This window comes from Macaca thibetana, chromosome 9 (assembly GCF_024542745.1).
Source record: "Macaca thibetana thibetana isolate TM-01 chromosome 9, ASM2454274v1, whole genome shotgun sequence".
Lineage (NCBI taxonomy): Eukaryota > Metazoa > Chordata > Mammalia > Primates > Cercopithecidae > Macaca > Macaca thibetana.
The window spans coordinates 11043594-11060561 of record NC_065586.1 but is presented as its reverse complement, the minus strand read 5'-3'; the positions used below and the strand labels follow the sequence as shown (position 1 = coordinate 11060561).

The 16968-nt window shown below is 41.2% G+C and overlaps 1 protein-coding gene across 16 annotated transcripts in view; it reads right to left on the bottom strand.

Moving 5' to 3' along the window:
* The window catches only part of CELF2 (CUGBP Elav-like family member 2), an 866203-nt gene that overhangs the window by 185312 nt on the left and 663923 nt on the right, over positions 1-16968 (bottom strand). Inside the window, exon 1 of one of the 16 annotated variants that reach the window (XM_050802676.1) lies at positions 3971-6842. The exons of the other annotated variants lie outside the window; for them this stretch is intronic. Coding sequence (XP_050658633.1) covers positions 3971-3981 — 11 coding nt within the window. The 5' untranslated portion in view covers positions 3982-6842. Of the gene's footprint in view, positions 1-3970; positions 6843-16968 lie in introns of those variants that run through there. 16 annotated transcript variants of the gene reach the window in all.

The window sequence follows — 16968 nt, the reverse complement described above, 5'->3', positions numbered from 1 at the left end:
CCCACAGATCTGGGCATTCAGCTGTGTGGGAAGTAAAACTGCATCAGCTGATGAGGATGCGGACATTTCCTTAACATACGTGCCAATAGGTCAGACGTGGTGGCTCATGCCTGTTATCCCAGCACTTTGAGAGGCTGAGGCAGGTGGCTCACCTGAGGTTAGAATTCAAGACCAGTTTGGCCAACATGGCAAAACCCTGTCTTCACTAAAAACACAAACATTAGCTGGGTGTGGTGGCGCACACCTGTAGTCCCAGCCACTCAGGAGGCTGAGGCATGAGAATCGCTTGAACACAGGAGGTGGAGGTTGTAGTGACCGAAGATCGCACCACCGCTCTCCAGCCTGGGTGACAGAAGGAGACTCTGACTTGGGAAAAAAAAAAAAAAAAAAAAAAAAAACCTGTCAATAATGCCAGTGTGGTGGCAGGGACTGGGGAGCACTCACAAGGGGGTTACTCTCCTAAATGGGTTATAACTCAGGACAAATGCGTTCCAGCTCAGAGCCAGGTCCCTAGTGATACCAGAGTGATGAGGTTTATTGAGGCAATTTTTAATATACTAAGTGACCCTTATTGACAGGCTACTGGGCTTGTTTTGTGTGTGTGTGGTTTTTTTTTTTTTTTTTTTTTTTTTTTTTTTTTTTTGGTTTGTTTTTAAGACAATAATCGATAACAACAGGGGCAATGAGCTTGGCTGGCTGGAGGCAGATACTGCTCTTTCCCCCCTTAATTAACAAAAACATTCCAGAACCCTGACAGACAAGAATAATGGTGAAATAAATTATGGAACCACTTATGTATGAAACCATACATTATTAAAACTACTCTAAATGGGTCCTTAATCTAAATAAAGATGGTCATTTTAGGAAGCCAGGCATCTCAAGAATGAGAAAGGACACAATGTTATTGTGACCCAAGATATAAAAGGTGGATCGCTTTGCCAGCAGACAGCGAGGGTATCAAACTGCCCTTGACTATGATTAAAATTCATATATGTCTCTAACACTGGATGAGTCTCAGCTTCAATTATTTACAGCCCTGTATTTCTGTTGGTTAAAGATAGGAGAAAGAAGCATATTGGGCAAAACTCACTACTAATATTTACACTTGGCCTATTCCAGACCAGTCAGCAAAAGCAATGCCTTCCATTCTGTGCTGTGTGAAGGCAGCCACAGGCCTCCACTGGCAAAATCTGAACAATGAGCAATGCCCACAGCTTAGGGTCCTCACTGTTGCCCACAATACCAATTTAGTATGGCTGAAATAACTTTTACTCTCTCAATTGTAATACAAGGAACCTTAATCCACACATTTAGAAAAAAACACAGGAGCCCCTTCCTTATCAAGCCCCGTTCTTCTTGCCATCCTGGGGTCACTTCCATGGCTGTTCATTTATGCAAATAAACCAGCAGCGCTCTCGTACTCTTTTAATGTAAAATCTAGCTGGCATACGGATACTATTTCACACACCTTCCTCGTTCTGCCCTGTGGCCCTCTAAGGGACAGAGAAGCTTCTTTGCTGCCACTGTGCCATGCCTCCTGCTGGGAGGAAGGAAATCTTGCCTTGTGTGTGAGCCCAGGCAAGGCTCTGCTTGGCAGTTTTACAGACCTGTGGTCAGGTGTTCACAAAAATGGATTTGCAAGTAATACAGTAATATGAAATCTCAACTCTCTGCCGTGGAGATAATTATAATCAGGACACTTTCCTCTTAACAAAATCGGCAAACCGTGATTATGTGTGTTTCTGTAACTTAAATTCTGCACTAAATACAAGAGGAATCCACTTGCCTTGCATACACTGCCATGTGATTATGAAACACTGAACCAAATCACTTTAAAAGACTCACCCTACTTAACAAAGGCATCCTGGTTTATATGCATAAAAGCCACACTCCAAAAAGCTTATGGGGACAAGCTTTGCACAACCATTCTATTTTTTAATGACTACAGAAGCTCCTGGGGTTCACAGTATTAAAAGAAACAAAAAAGGAGGGAAGTAGCGTTGGTTTTTAATTACTTCTACCTCTAAATCTAACAATCTTAAAGTAAGTGTTCTTTAAATATTTAGAAACAAACTAAAATGCAACCCATTTGACTTGTCCAGACACTGCTTTTGTGCCAGTACCACTACCGCTGGCATCACAATTTCTCACCAAGAGTGCAAAGCCAAAGCAAATGAAAAGCTATGATTCTTCTTCCCAAAGTACCGTCCTTCACAAAAACAAAAACCTGAGAATACCAAGTAGCAGTTTCTCTTGAATCCATCATCCCTTTTTCATTCGCTGTGTGTCCTGGCACCCAAGCAGAGAGCCTGGCATGTTCCAGGGAGTGGCTGGGTGGACGGATCACAGATTGATCAGATAAATAAACAGGACATAGTAATGTGTCTCTTAGTTCAGGCACTGATCTCATTCTAATGACTTCCAGTAATTTTCATTAAGGCATCCTGCAATCCGAATGTCAATTTAGAGAACTACGTTGACCAAATCAGCTCCATCTTCTTCTTTCAAATAAACACAACCTTTCTGATGTCACACGCCATGGCTACAGGCTGACCGCTGAGCTGCCTTACTTTTCACCCATGCTATCAGGACACCCAGGCAAAGATAACACTATGTGGATAAACACACTTGGGGATGTGGCTATGGGTTGCAAATGCAAGATGGGCTTATCTGATGACAGGGAGAGTCAAGGTGCCTCTGGCCTCACATGGAAAGAATCCTGAAAAGTCCTCTTAGATTATGAGAAAGATTCCATTATTTAGCAATGGTATATAGTAACAAATCACCGACAGAGCACATGAGTGTGTCGCCATTGGGGAACGATGGAATGTGGCTTACTGACCCCACGATATTCTTCTCCAATAGTTCCCTTCCACCAGCTAAGCATGACCACACACAGGCCACACAAGGAGTAATAAAATGGAAAGGCAAAACAAAGTTGCTTGTTTAGATTATAACAAAAATATTTCTTCATTACAGAAGTTGGATTGTTTGGACCTGAAACACAGCTATGCTTACACATTATTTTATCCATTTTTTAGGATACGTGTAGTGATACAGACATATTCCGTATGTTCGACAAGATACCCTGGTAGAAAGCTCGATTAATGACACTTTGGGTCCTTTTGGAAAACCCTCACATGAATGTGTGGAAAATGCTGCTAATAAGTGTCATTATTTGAATAATTCATTCATTCATTAAAATGAATCTCTGTAACATATTACAAAATATTTGTAGGAAGTGTAGTAAATGGAAAAGAGGGAGGGTTTTGATGCTTCAGACCCAAGTTCAAATCCCAGCTCTTGAAGCTTTCTTGCTGTGCAATCCTGGGATGGGATCAGAGTGCCAGATCCTCCAGCAACAGAACGAGTACAAGGAGGCCCACCTCTCTGTGCTGTTGTAAGGATTCCGTGGAATGTTTTACACATCTAGCAGTACCAGAGGAGAGTACAGGTAGGTATTCTCACAATGTTCTTGGATTTTAAGTAGTAGTTAGAAAAAGAAAAAGGTATACATAAGGAATAATTGTTTCTCATACAATGTAAACAACGTATATAAAATCCACATTTTAAACAGAAGCTACCGGGTCTAACCTGATCCCCAGCACCCAGAACGCTACAGTAGCGCAGCCAGTACTGGTAATGACAGTAAAAAAAGAAAAATAAATGAAGCAACTTCGTATCTACCACAGAGGCCTGGCTGGATTTTCTAAAGCATGTCTGGTTTATGTGCAGTGGTTCTACACTCAGCTTGAAGGGAGCCCTGCACAGAGTGTTAAAATCTCTCTGCAGTCACCCACAGCTCACTTCCGCTCTCCACTTCCTGCCTTCAGCGTCCCCACCCTCTTTCAGTAGCTGATTTGAGAATATAGATTTCCCAGAACAATTCTATCCTTTACTATCTCCACCCCACCAACTGGTTCTGTGCGGACAATTTTACCTGATTCCCATATTAAACGCAATCACTCACCAGGCAGTCATGTTTTCAAACGTGGGAGTCCTGCATACAACCTGCTCTTTGCTTGGTCAGCACAAAGCACATTTCAGAGACGCTCCTGAATCCTGACGCTCCTGCAAACCCATCTGAAGCTCAGCCAGCTCTTTCAACAACACATAAAAGTATCTCCGCCACACAGATGCCTGAGACTCACTTATAGAGCAATTACAAACCTTGAGCAGCAGTAGTGTTTTACATTTGTTCTGTTCTGTATTTTTAGCCCGGGCTTTTTCCTTTCATGGATTATGGTAAATATAACATTTGCTTCCAGAATGTGGGACTTGCTGGGATCATAAAAGAAAGTGCATCACAAGCAGATTACCTTTGGCTACTGCATTACAGGGAGGAACATAGTTACGCTAAGTGGATGGATTTAGTTATATTCAAATTCTATTAAGCTGCCTTGCCTTCGACATAGAAATAAACAAGGAAGTCTTACTGCTTCGTGTATTTTCAACTCCCCACTCCCCAATCAGGGCTTGGCGAGGGGTGCTTTTTTTTTTTTTTTCTGTTTCCTGAGATAGGGTCTCCCTCTGTTACCCAGGCTGCAGTGCAGTGACACAGTCATGGCTCACTGCAGCCCCAACCTCCTGGGCTCAAGCGATTCCCCCACTTCGGCCTCCTGGGTAGCTGGTACTACAGGCGTGCACCACCAAGCGTGGCTGATTTTTTATGTTTTGAAGGGATGGGGTCTCCTCATGTTGCCCAGAGTGGTCTTGAACTCCTGGGCTCAAGTGATCCTCCGGCCTCGGCCTCCCAAAGTGCTGAGATTACAGGCATGAGCCACCGCGCCTGTCCTTGGGTGTGCTTTTATTTTTTTCTTTGTTTGAATAATACAGTCTATGTTTTTGGAAGTTTGTTCCTGAAGTTTCTTTCCTTCACTTAACATTTTCTAACCTGCTTTCTCAACACCAATGCAACACAGGAGCATTGGAGAGCCAAGTTAAATAAGCACTATAATTCTGCTGGAAACTACATACAGTCTGTTGTGTAGAAGCATACAGTACATTCTGCACCTAGCGCTGTGTTTTGCCCCCAGCAGATGACATTCCCTATGACTTTACATCCCATGGCTAAATCAGTTAATATAACATGGAGCTACTATTTGTGTATTTTGCCTAATTGCCCAACTACCTAAATCATTATGAGCAAGAGGGACGGCTTTTTCTTCTTACCCACAAGCCTGCTACTTTTCTGACCTTGCCATGCATTAGCGAGAGAGTAAGTTGTAAATGCAGAGCTGCAAATGTCTTTCAAAGGCAATTACTGTGAAACTTTGTTCTAACATTATGAAATGTGGCATTTTCACTAGATAATGTCCATATTAAGCACACCAACCAGAGGCCCAGAGAGTGAACCCAAAAATGACGAGAAAACGTACCACTAGCAAAGCATTAACTGCAGAAATGCCAAGCAGCCTTCTCAGCCAATTGAGTGGTAGCACTGAAGCACAGCAGTGCTGGGACTATACAATATTTAAAGAGGTGTCTCCTTCAGGTCTGTGCATTTTATTTGTTTCCTTTTTGAAGAATAAAGTGAAGACATTTACCACTCTGAAAAACATTAAGTCAGGCATAAACTTTGAAAAGAAATGTATTTTAATAAAAGATGAGAATAAATGCAAATATATGTCTAGAGACTTTCTAACGTAGATGCTCGGCAGAGCATTGAAAAGGTTAATGCAAGGTCTATACTAAGACTGGTGCCTTTGGTAGGGATTTTGAAATAGTGAAATGAGCATAAAATATTGCAGGGCATGTTAAACTGCGCAGGGGCCTGAAGTTCTCAATGTGAGATATGCAAGAAACTACAAATAAGGTAAGAGGAAAGCAATGGTATGCATAGTAGAAAACGTCCAACTAATTCTTCTGGGGTGAAAATCATTCCAAATGCAGATGGCGTCAGGAAGGCAGGAATGGCGAGAACTATCTGGCCTGGAAGGGTCAGTCAGACAAAACCGGAACTTGAAGTGAGAGGAAGCACACGCATGGTGATCTTAAGCTGCAATGATGGAGTCCGTAGGGCCTGAAACAAAGTGAATTTGTTTTTCTACAAGTCTCTAGCATTTCAACGGTTTGCTGATTTCCAACAACCCAGAATCATGATGATTAAAGAACAACACGATATTTCATTAAACTGGATATTAGAACTGTGAAAAGGTGACAGAAGCTTATTAAGAATTGGTGGGCTAAGGAAGAACATTTTTACCATCTCCAAAACCCAAGAGATGCGGGATGGAAAAGTGTCCATTACAGGCACACAAAGGAAAAAGAGGACAACAGGAAGAGAGGAAGAAGCATGAGGGGAGTGACATTCCCCAGTGGAGGAAGAACAGAAGAATCACTAGGGGAGTGAGTCCCCCAGTGGAGGGAGGACAGATCTTGGCTCTACAAGAATCTCTTCCTAACTACCTGATGTCTTACCTTCCCATTCATTCCATGCACCACTGCAGAGTTCTTTTTCCTAACTACATGTGTGTATTTCTTGGATCCTGTGGTCACTAATCTCTTTACGACAGGCCACCCTGTTTTTTATATTTTTATTTTTTTGAGACAGAGTCTCGCTCTGTCACCCAGGCTGGAGTGCAGTGGCCTGATCTCGGCTCACTGCAAGTTCCGCCTCCCGGGTTCACGCCATTCTCCTGCCTCAGCCTCCCGAGTAGCTGGCACTACAGGTGTCCTTCACCACGCCCGGCTATTTTTTGTATTTTTAGTAGAGACGGGGATTCACCGTGTTAGCCAGGATGGTCTCGATCTCCTGACCTCGTGATCTACCTGTCTTGGCCTCTCAAAGTGCTGGGATTACAGGTGTGAGTCACCGCGCCTGGCCCAGCCCATCCACTTCTAATTGTCATTCTAAAGTTCTTCACCCTTGGATCCAACTGATAGTTCCAGTTCTTACCCTATTGCCCCCCCCCCCGCCCCCCCCAAGGACCCTAGGGCACCAACTCTTCGACCCTGTTGTCTGCCTCTGGACACTTCATTCACTTTTGTACCCTAGAATTAGTTTCCAAGTCAGAATTTGCTCCCATCAAGAAACAAATTATCATTCAAGATACAGTGATCAATTCTTCTCCAACGTACCACATTGTTGTCTACGTAAGCCATCTGATGGGCAGTCACATTTTATGCAATCTCACATGTTTTCATCCTGGGCAGCTACCTAGTTACGGTATTATTATTTAACAACTGGGAAAGTATGATGTAGTGGCAAGACCTCTTGCCCGGGAGTCCAAAGACCTTGTTTGCAGTTGTATCTTCATTACTCATAAAGAGGGCTACAGGACATGGCTTCATCTAAGCTACAGTCTCTCATTAATAATATGTCAGCCGCAATAACGTGATAGATTACAGCTGTTTCAACGATTAAAACAGATACTGTATGTGAAACTACTGTGCATGCTATTGAAACGCTACATACTATACATTATGTTTTTATCTTTCCTCCCAACTAGACTAAATGTCTTGAGGGCAGGAACCAGGTCTAACAGTTCTCTGAATTTTCAACCTTATCTTTCAAGGCACATCACCATGAAACAGGAACTAAATAAACACGCAATGATTGATTAGTCCGCACTTCAAAGTCAACAGTGAAGGGCCCGAGGAACCAAGGACTGTTGCTTTTGTATTCTTCCCCAGCCCAGGTTGTCTAGTCTAGACCACACAAATGCGTTTTCCACCGTCTCCCCCAGAAAAAATCTTCCAAGAATGTCAATCTGCTTCTGTTGCACCAGGTGCTTAAAATCTTTTAAAGCTCCTGTAGGTACTCTTCAAGCCTTTCAGAATAAGGCAGGCTTTTCGGAGCTGTCTTGTGGGTTATTTTATAGCCTCACTCTTCCCACGCTACCCCTCCGAGTCTCTGCTCCTGACTGCTCTGCCCACTGGTCCTCGAATGTGCTGAACTCATTCTTCCAATGTCCTCCATTGTGGGGACTGCCCCTTGCCTTTATTCATTTTGCCAAATCCTATTTAACTTCACAACACTTCTCAGGGAACTATTCTGCTCCATCCAGTAACTCCAGCATAGGTTAGGAGGCACCGTGCTAGGAACCTTAGCTCCCCATAATGACTTAGACAAGAGCTTCCCAACAAAGGAGTCAAGCATTCAGTTTCATTCCCACTTAGCACAGCGCCCGGCATGTGATGAGTGTTCAAAAAATTGTATTCAATGAATGACTCTATGAATAAACGAAGAAAAGTTAGCAACCATGCTTTAATTTTTTAAGACAGGGTGTCTCCCTCTGTCACCCAGGCTGGAGAGCAGTGGTGTGATCATGGCTCACTGTAGCCTCAATCCCCCACTCCCCGGCTCAAACGACCTTCCCATGTCAGTCTCCTAAGTAGCTGGAACCACAGGTACACTCCATCATGCCTGGCTAATTTTTTAATTTTTTGTAGAGATGGGTTCTCACTGTGTTGCCCAGGCTGGTCTTGAACTCTTGGGCTCAAGCAGTCCTCCCACCTTGGTTTCCCAAAGTGCTGGGATTACAGGAGTGAGTCACTGTGCCTAGCCCTTATTTTTAATACAAATAAGTGATTGGCACTATCCTAAATATTATTATAATTTAAAAAATGTGAGGGTATTAAATGCCGAAATTTATAAGTGACAAATCAAAGCAAATACAGGATTTTGAACTTTTTTCCAACATACCAAAACTTTTTCATAATTAAAAATTTACATGCTCATAAAATGCAGTAAGTCTTGTCTACACAAATATAAACAAAGAAGAGCTACATGACACTAAAGGTGGATGGATGGGAGACTATTGCACACCTACAGTATTTCACAGAGAAGCATACCGGATCGTTGAAATGGGGTACTTAAATGTCTAAAGATGGAGTTGGGCACAGTGACTCACTCCTGTAATCCCAGCTACTTGGGAGGGTAAGATGGAAGGATCACCGGAGCCCAGGAGTTCAAGGCTGCAGTGAGCTATGATTGCGCCACTGCACCGAACCTGGGCGATAGATTGAGAGCCCATTTCCTAAACAAAACAAAAACAAAAACCAACATCAAAAGATGAAATCTAACATAATTCTTGCCCTTTTGGGTACCTATAATTGGGGAAGAGTAAAAACATACCAACCAGATTTCTTTTAAGGCAAATTTAGTTACTGTTAGGTACTTCGGACTATTTAAGCAGAAGCAGTTTCTCAAAAGATAAAAGTTGGCTCACCATCTCTCAAAAACTAAAAAGGTGTATTTTACTCTAAATGAAATCCCATGAAACTGTTTCTGGTTTGCACCTCCTGGAAAATAATGCAGGTAAGAAACTGAAGATGGCTTACTCTACCATATAACAGTCGAGACGAAGAGAAAGAAATGAGCCAATGAGAGAGGCAGAATTGAGAGGTTTGTTGACATGACTTGAGGAGGTGTTTGCTGAATAAAAAAACAAAACAAACAACTGAATGATGTGGTCTACTTTAGAGTACTGGGAAAGGAAACGGGGAGGGGTAAAGAATGGGTATTTGTGCAACTAAAATTAAGAAGAAGGACAAGGCAAGTCATCAGATAGCAGGGGGTAGGTAAGAAGGAAGAGTTAAAATCTTTAAAGGTTTTACCTAAAATAGACGAATAAAGGAAAGATATATACATTAATTGCACTCAACTTACAAGCTTGAGCGATAACCTCCCTTGTAGGTTACATTTTTACATAAAAAGCACATAATCTATATGGAAGTTTTATCCCCCAAAATAACTGAAATATTTATAAGAAAACATTGATATGGCCCCTTTTATTTAGCACATAATACCATATAAATATTAATGCAAAGCTTTCCAGTCAGTTTAAAACGTTCCTCAAAAGTCAATCAATGGCTCAAAAATAATCCTGAATTTTAACAGAATTTATTTCCTCACTCTTTTAAACTACTTATAACTGTTTTGCAAAGACAAAGTTTATTGAAATTTCATTTAAAATTCTAAATTTACAATGAAAGTGTGATGATTCATGCAATATAAAAAAGGATTTAAAGATAGTAGCAGGCTATAAAATTCTGAGTTTTCTTCATTGCTTAAAACTACTCATTTCAGCATAAATTCCACATTTATTTATTTCAGTTTCCTTACAAGTAACATTCTCCAGAGCATTACTGTTTCTATAGATATTCTTTATACAGTGGCTGAAAAATTCTCAATATGATTATGGTAATTTACTTTCATGACTTAAGTAATTGAGCCTATCTTTGCAGTTATTAATTATAATTACATTATATGTACTTTCCAAAAAAAATAGAATAAATATAATCGCCATAACTGTACTGTAAAAAACAGTAATTACATATTAACTCCCATCAGTTCAGTCACATACCACTGCACTTAATGCCTTCGTTATGTTCCAGGCTCAAGTTAAATGGTAAGCACCAACTTTCCCACTTACACTTGATAATTTATGGCCATTTTCAGTCACAGCACCCAAGGTTCCGTCTTACACCATTATAAATTGTTTAGGAGGGAGAACGCTGCTCTGTTCAATACACTCAAGAGATGATTTCCTCCTGAACACATGCCATTCATTTTAGCACCTTGGTTTCTTTAAAGAAAAGAAGGTTTGAAATACAATAAACAAAGCCAGTTCATGACACCTGCCCCCAATCTTCTAAAAATAAAAATATGGCAGTATGTCTTCAGGCTAATCTTTACTGTTCAATGATAAATTCTTTGAGAGTCTGCACCATAGCACCCAGCAGAGGACTGCAATCCTATGTGTGTCATAGCTGTCGGTGTGTAAACACAGAACGAATAAAATAAGTCTGTCAAGGAAGAGACCCAGGACAAGCAGAAAAACTGTACCATCTTGAAGAGCAACGGCCACTCAGCAGCTCTCTGTGCTGCAACCAAAGGCCGGGACAGTTGAGAGCTACAGAGAAAATGCCCAGGAAATGTCACACTCTGGGACTTTAGTCTGAGCCTGAGGATAAAAAATAATTCCATTTACGTGTCTCAGTTTATTTTTTAGAAATGATCTAATATTTAATATGTAAACATCTCTAAGAAACAGCAGCTGCTGGGAAATGAAAATTCCCTAATCATTACTGTCAGTATTTCAAAGTCTCTTACGGAAATTGCTATATTCTGTTTCCATATAGTTTCACATTGTGCTAATTTTGTTTATTATTTTAATGTGCTAGAAATAACTTTAAATTTGTGTCTAAAAAATATAATTAATTAGGTCTACATTCCAAGCCAAAATTCATCTACCATCTAAATCTGTTTTCCCCCATTTTTATTGGGGTACAATTAACAAACCGTTCAAATTATTTTTACCATCCTAAATTGAACAAACACTGGTTGGTATACATGCTATGAATGACTAAACAATGTACAGTCAGATTCTCCCCTTTGGGTACACATTACAAGGGAACACTTGAAGCTTGGCTCCAAATTCTATAATTTTGAATCACTGAAAGAAGATGGATAATTCTGTTTTTAAACGTTTACACAATTGCTGAGATACACACAGAAATGGTATTTAAAAGGGACAGCAAGTTATTTTGTGGAGCTGAATTTGTCTTACTTTTTAGGGAAAGGCAAATTAATATACACACAGTAGGATCTTTGAACTGAGAAAATGATGATGGTATAAGGAGAGTCAATATTGGAGTGTTTATTGTATGCCAGACTTTGGGTAAGTGCTCAACATCTATTTAACATTTTCTATATCCCTATCAGATAAGTACTATTACTCAGGCCATTTTATAGAAGAGAAAACTGAGTCTAAGAAATTTAAGTCCTGTGGCCACACAATATAGTCAGAGTATAAACAAGAACACAAAACCATCTGACTCTAAAACCAAAGCTCTTACCTACAGCGTTGTACTAACATGGCCTCCACCCTCTGGAATTCATATGCATCCAGCTCCCAAAGAATATAGACAGGCCTTAATTTCCAAGTATTTTAGTCACAGAGTGCTAACTCCAGAAGAGCTACTGAAAAGTATTAAGTAGAACATTTCTAACTCTATTGACTCCAGAATTCCCAAGCAAGGATCTCTGGTCTACTTTGGAAAGCCAACCTACAGCAATCTCTAACAACTCAAATGATCCAAAAAGCTCTTATACTGTAACTTTTCCTTGCTTTATTCTGATATCACATTGTATTTTCCAAGTTACACACTTTTCACAGGTACATGTGGTACATACCTAAGTATATACATATATACTCTTACATATATGACCCAGTCACATATACACATATATGTATGTATTCAAATTAGATAGCATTTTGATAAAGAAAAAAAGTTTATTTTAACTGAATATATTTCTATGTAATTAGAAATTCACCTTTGCTTTATGGTTGGGATAACATTAAGTCAGCAGAAAGATATACCATCTGAAGTAGAGGTGGTCTGTGTTTCAAAAATTCCAAATACCTTACGGTAGCAAATTGTAACATCCTAACGGCGATGTTTAAATTATAAATATTAAAAGAACAAAATACTAGAACTAGGATGGAATCAGGATGCAGGAAAACTGAGGTGGAAGATGTTCGGTAAAGAGCTAGTAACACCCAGAACACTGACAGTTATTGTTAGCCTTTTCACTTGGCAATTAACCAGATTTGTCTGCTGTCGTTTAACTTTTTTTGTATTTATTTATTTATTTATTTATGTATTTATTTATTTATTTATTTGATGGAGTTTCGCTCTTGTTCCCCAGGCTGGAATACAGTGGAGTGATCTCAGCTCACTGTAACCTCCGCCTCCCAAGTTCAAGCAATTCTCTTGTCTCAGCCTCTTGAGTTGGGATTACAGGTGCCTGCCACCCTGCCTGGCTAATTTTTTTTATTTTTAGTAGAGATGGGGTTTTGACACATTGGGCAGGCCGATCTCAACTCCTGACCTCAAGTGATCCACCCCCTTCAGCCTCCCAAAGTGCTGGGATTACAGGCATGAGCCACCAGGCCCGGTCAAGTTTAACTTTTCAAATGCTGTTTTCCCAGCCAGAATATAAGATCCTCAGAGCCCAGGAACCATGCTATATTGTCTACCATCTCAAGTACTCAGCATAGTATCCTTCTCCTAAGAACTGAATAAATATTTGCTATTTGGCTAGTTGACTGGAAATGTCAGTCCCAGGTTTTCAGTCATCTTTCAGCATATTCAGGTTCCACATCTATTTTTGTACATCCCTATATCGCCACCATCAAGCCAAGTGCCTGTCTATTCTAGTCCATCAATAAATATGTGCTGAATGGACGTAACTATTCTCAAAGGGTCATGAGTTACTCAGGAGCGTGGTCCAAGTGCCAATCCTAGGCTGCACCCCACAGAGTCTGAGTCAGCAGGCCTAGAGTGAGACGTTAGAATCTGTACCCTCCCCGACCAGGCAATACAGATACTTACAGACCTCAGACCACACTTTGACAAGTGCTAGCCCTATCCCTTTGCCTCTAGGACAGGAAACATTCATTGGTCAGGGCTGCCACGCAATTTGCCCAAAATGTGGGGGAGCAGTAATGACGGATTTCATAAAGAGAAGATGAGAAAAGGACGAAGTGTAGCTCAGAGTACCCCTCACTCTAGGACTCAGAACTGACATCCCTCTCTTGAGCGGAAGGCACAAATGACGGTGGCTATTCAGAAGACAGTATTTCACAGAAAGGCAAGGGTCTTTCCTGTAGTATACTTCATAGGCATTGGTACGACTGCTTTAGTGTTTAGAAAATCTGTTTGCTAAGTGTTGAACTAGCGGGGAGTTTAGAGAAAATGCACGTTTCGCAGACGTTCAATGGTTTTTCGACAAACCGAAAGAAACATAACGCAGGAGCCATGCACTTGGCCTGGGTCTCTGCCCTCCACTATTTCATGTCATGTGTGAAAAAAGACTTGTCAGGGAAGGGAGAAATTGCTAAAAAGAGGTGTGCAGGTTAATCCAGAGGCTGCATATAAATTATTATAAAACAAGTACTGAGACATCAATGGCACTGCTGGAGAATCCCACGGCAATATTTCAAGTTAAGAGCGAGCATAAAACAGCACTGGCACATGATGCCAGGGCTGGTCAGGAGGAAAGACTTCTCAGGAGGAAAAACACAGGGAGTTGGGACCAAAGCAGCATCTTTTTCCTCAGGGTGGCGCTCAGCCTCTCAGAGCATCAAGTCAACGTAACACCCATCGACAAGACTAACCTTTAAGGATTTTGTGAAGGTGCAGACACTGGTATTGGAGGGCCACGCAAAGACCTAAGATTTCAAACAGCATTGATGCAGTGCATTGACGCACTGCAAGGTAGTGGATATTTTCTCAAGCCAGTGGCCACAGCTATTTCAATTACAGAAAAGAAAGTGTTTCAATCAGAATTACAGACAGGTGCCCCTCCTTAGGTTCACTGCGTTTCCCCGCCACTTCCTACCAGGAGGAACTCTAAAATGGTAGAGGCTGAGGGAGGGTAGGATCCCGGGTGTTTCTGGCTCTCTCCTCGTGCCCTGCTTTTCAAATCCCACTGCCAACAGAAGCACTAAGCCTTACAAACAAGTGTGTGTTCATTCACAAGGCAGGAACTTACCGAAGGTCAGTAAGCAGCAGACGCACCCTTCAAGGTGCTGGAGACAGAGCTCACGGAGAGGCACACAGTCTGTGGCTTCACATAACAGCTCTGGTATGGAAGACAGTCACCTATGGGCACTTCTGAGGACACGCAGCACTGGAAGGACAAGCACAAGATGCCCAGGGAGAACACAGTGGCCACGTCCAATCACCCAGCAGTTCCAAGGCTTTGATCAGGGAAGACCTCATTCTATTCAAGCCTTCCCTGTGGCTACTGAAGGTTCCCAGGGGGATGAGTCTTCTGAGGCCACACTCCATCTGCCCTTGGCAAATCCGCCACTTTTTACCGTGAAGATGTGCAACCATGGGATCCACACTCACCTATCTAAGTAGTAACATTAGATTCACAAAAAAGGGGGAGAGGCCAGTGTCCCTCCTGCAGGGCGCCCCTGTGCACCCTCAGGCCGATGCTGCCACTGTGTTATTTATCTCCTCTAATCCCTTAGCTTTGCTGCAACAGGTCTTTGCTGGGGATTCATTCAGGCACAAGGAAGGGGATGACGGCGATACTTGTCTCTTTAGAAGAGTATAATTACATTATTAGTTAAATATGTAAATATCGCTATGCTAGGTATTTACAGTCTACGCAAAGTATAGAATAATATAGAATTCCAGCCAAAAATACAAAGAGAACCTATTTGTGACGGAGGAAAGACAACTGTAAAAAAATACAACCAAATTTGCTGGCTAAGGGTCGACAGTTTCAGCCTCTGCTTAGCATCTGCTAAGCTGGGGAGGGGGCAGTCTTCAAAGAGTTCAAAGTCCTTTGCAGGTTCATTCCAAAGGAATTACCTTCTTCCGTAAGAAGCTGTACCTTTTACTAGAACACCAGGGAAGAGAGTCTGGGTGAGCAGAGACCCCAAAGTCAGGCCAAGGTGATAGGTGTGCAAGGTTGGGAAGGGCCTCGGCAGGAATTTACTCAGCTGTTTTCAGATTCAGATTTCCTCTACAAAGCGGAGTGATACTGACTTGTAGTGAGGATTAAACGAGATTATATGTATCAGATTAGGCTTAATGTGTATTATTCCCCCTTTATTTTTAAGTATCGACGTTTGTGATTTTGTTCAGACATTAGTAACACATTCTCTCTCTTGTATACATACGTACAACTTTGCCTTTACAGTGATCACAGTTATTACCACCATTAGTCGCAGGAGCATTGCACAGGCCTCTAAACTGTGAAAAGTAATAAACCACCTTGAATGTTTTGGATGTGATGTTGGATCAGAAAGAGCAATAATTCAACGGGAGAGAGAGCAGTATTTGAATGTCTCTAGCTTTCAGGATTCTAACTGTTTAAAGAATTCCATTCTAAAGTAAGAGACCTAGGTTCCGGACATCTTCAACTCAAGGCTCTAACAATTTGTTACTTTAGCTGGCTGTCCTCTTCTTTAATGGTTCCTTGAAGATTCAAAGATCTCTTCGGGAGAAATTAGATGTGTTTGTCTTCTTTCCTAGACTTTTATGTCTTCTGCTTTCCCATTTTATGACAGAATGATGCTAGCATTCTAAAGTAGAGGACACATGTACTACAGCTGTCTTTAAGCTCTTTATAGTTTCATATTTTCAAACATAACAGCAGTATTTAATCAAAGGAATTTTCATGATTCAATGTGACCAAACACTGCTGCCATCCCTGCTCATATTAGTGTAGCTTCTGATACAGATCACCACCACCATCACCTCTTAGATTATCCTGAATCCTTATTTATCCTGTTTCGAGGTCAAGAACTCTATTGGTGCCTAAAACAAAGCAATTTCATTGCATGAATGACTAATATTTTGGGTGCATCATAAGCAAAGGCCTAAGGGTCCATTTGGTGGCCCTGTTTTGCTTTCTATGACACCCTTTGGACGTGTGATTATGTAACACTGTGTCACTTTTTCTCCTAGGCAGGCATTTAGCATTGCTTTTCATTTAAGTCTTTTGCCGGTGGAGTGATTTTGCTGCTGTCAGACTGCATTATGGATATTAGGTCTTGAATGAGCTGTAACTTTCTGCAATTGAAAATTTATAACACAAAGACAATTTCATTGGGCCCCGTCTTGTTTAATACACAATCCCCTGAGTATTCAGGATCAGGCTGATTTCTAGGATTCTACTTTTATTGCCCACATTTGCTGAATTATGAAGGTTCTTAATTTGTATCCCTTGGTTGTGCTCTTGAGCTAATTTAGCCTTCGCTATGATGAAAACATGTCTGTATTTCCTTCCCTTGATATTCTACTCTCTTATATGCTAGGTTTTTGCCCTCCTGAAAAGACAACCTACCTTGTAAAAACTGGGATGAATAGAGAAATAACAATAATTAAAACCCACCTAGAAACTCATTTTAAGTACGAGATCTTTAGCAAAAAGTAAGTATTTTGCAAGAAATAACGCTAATGATCTTTATCTTCTTTGCTCTTGACTACACACTG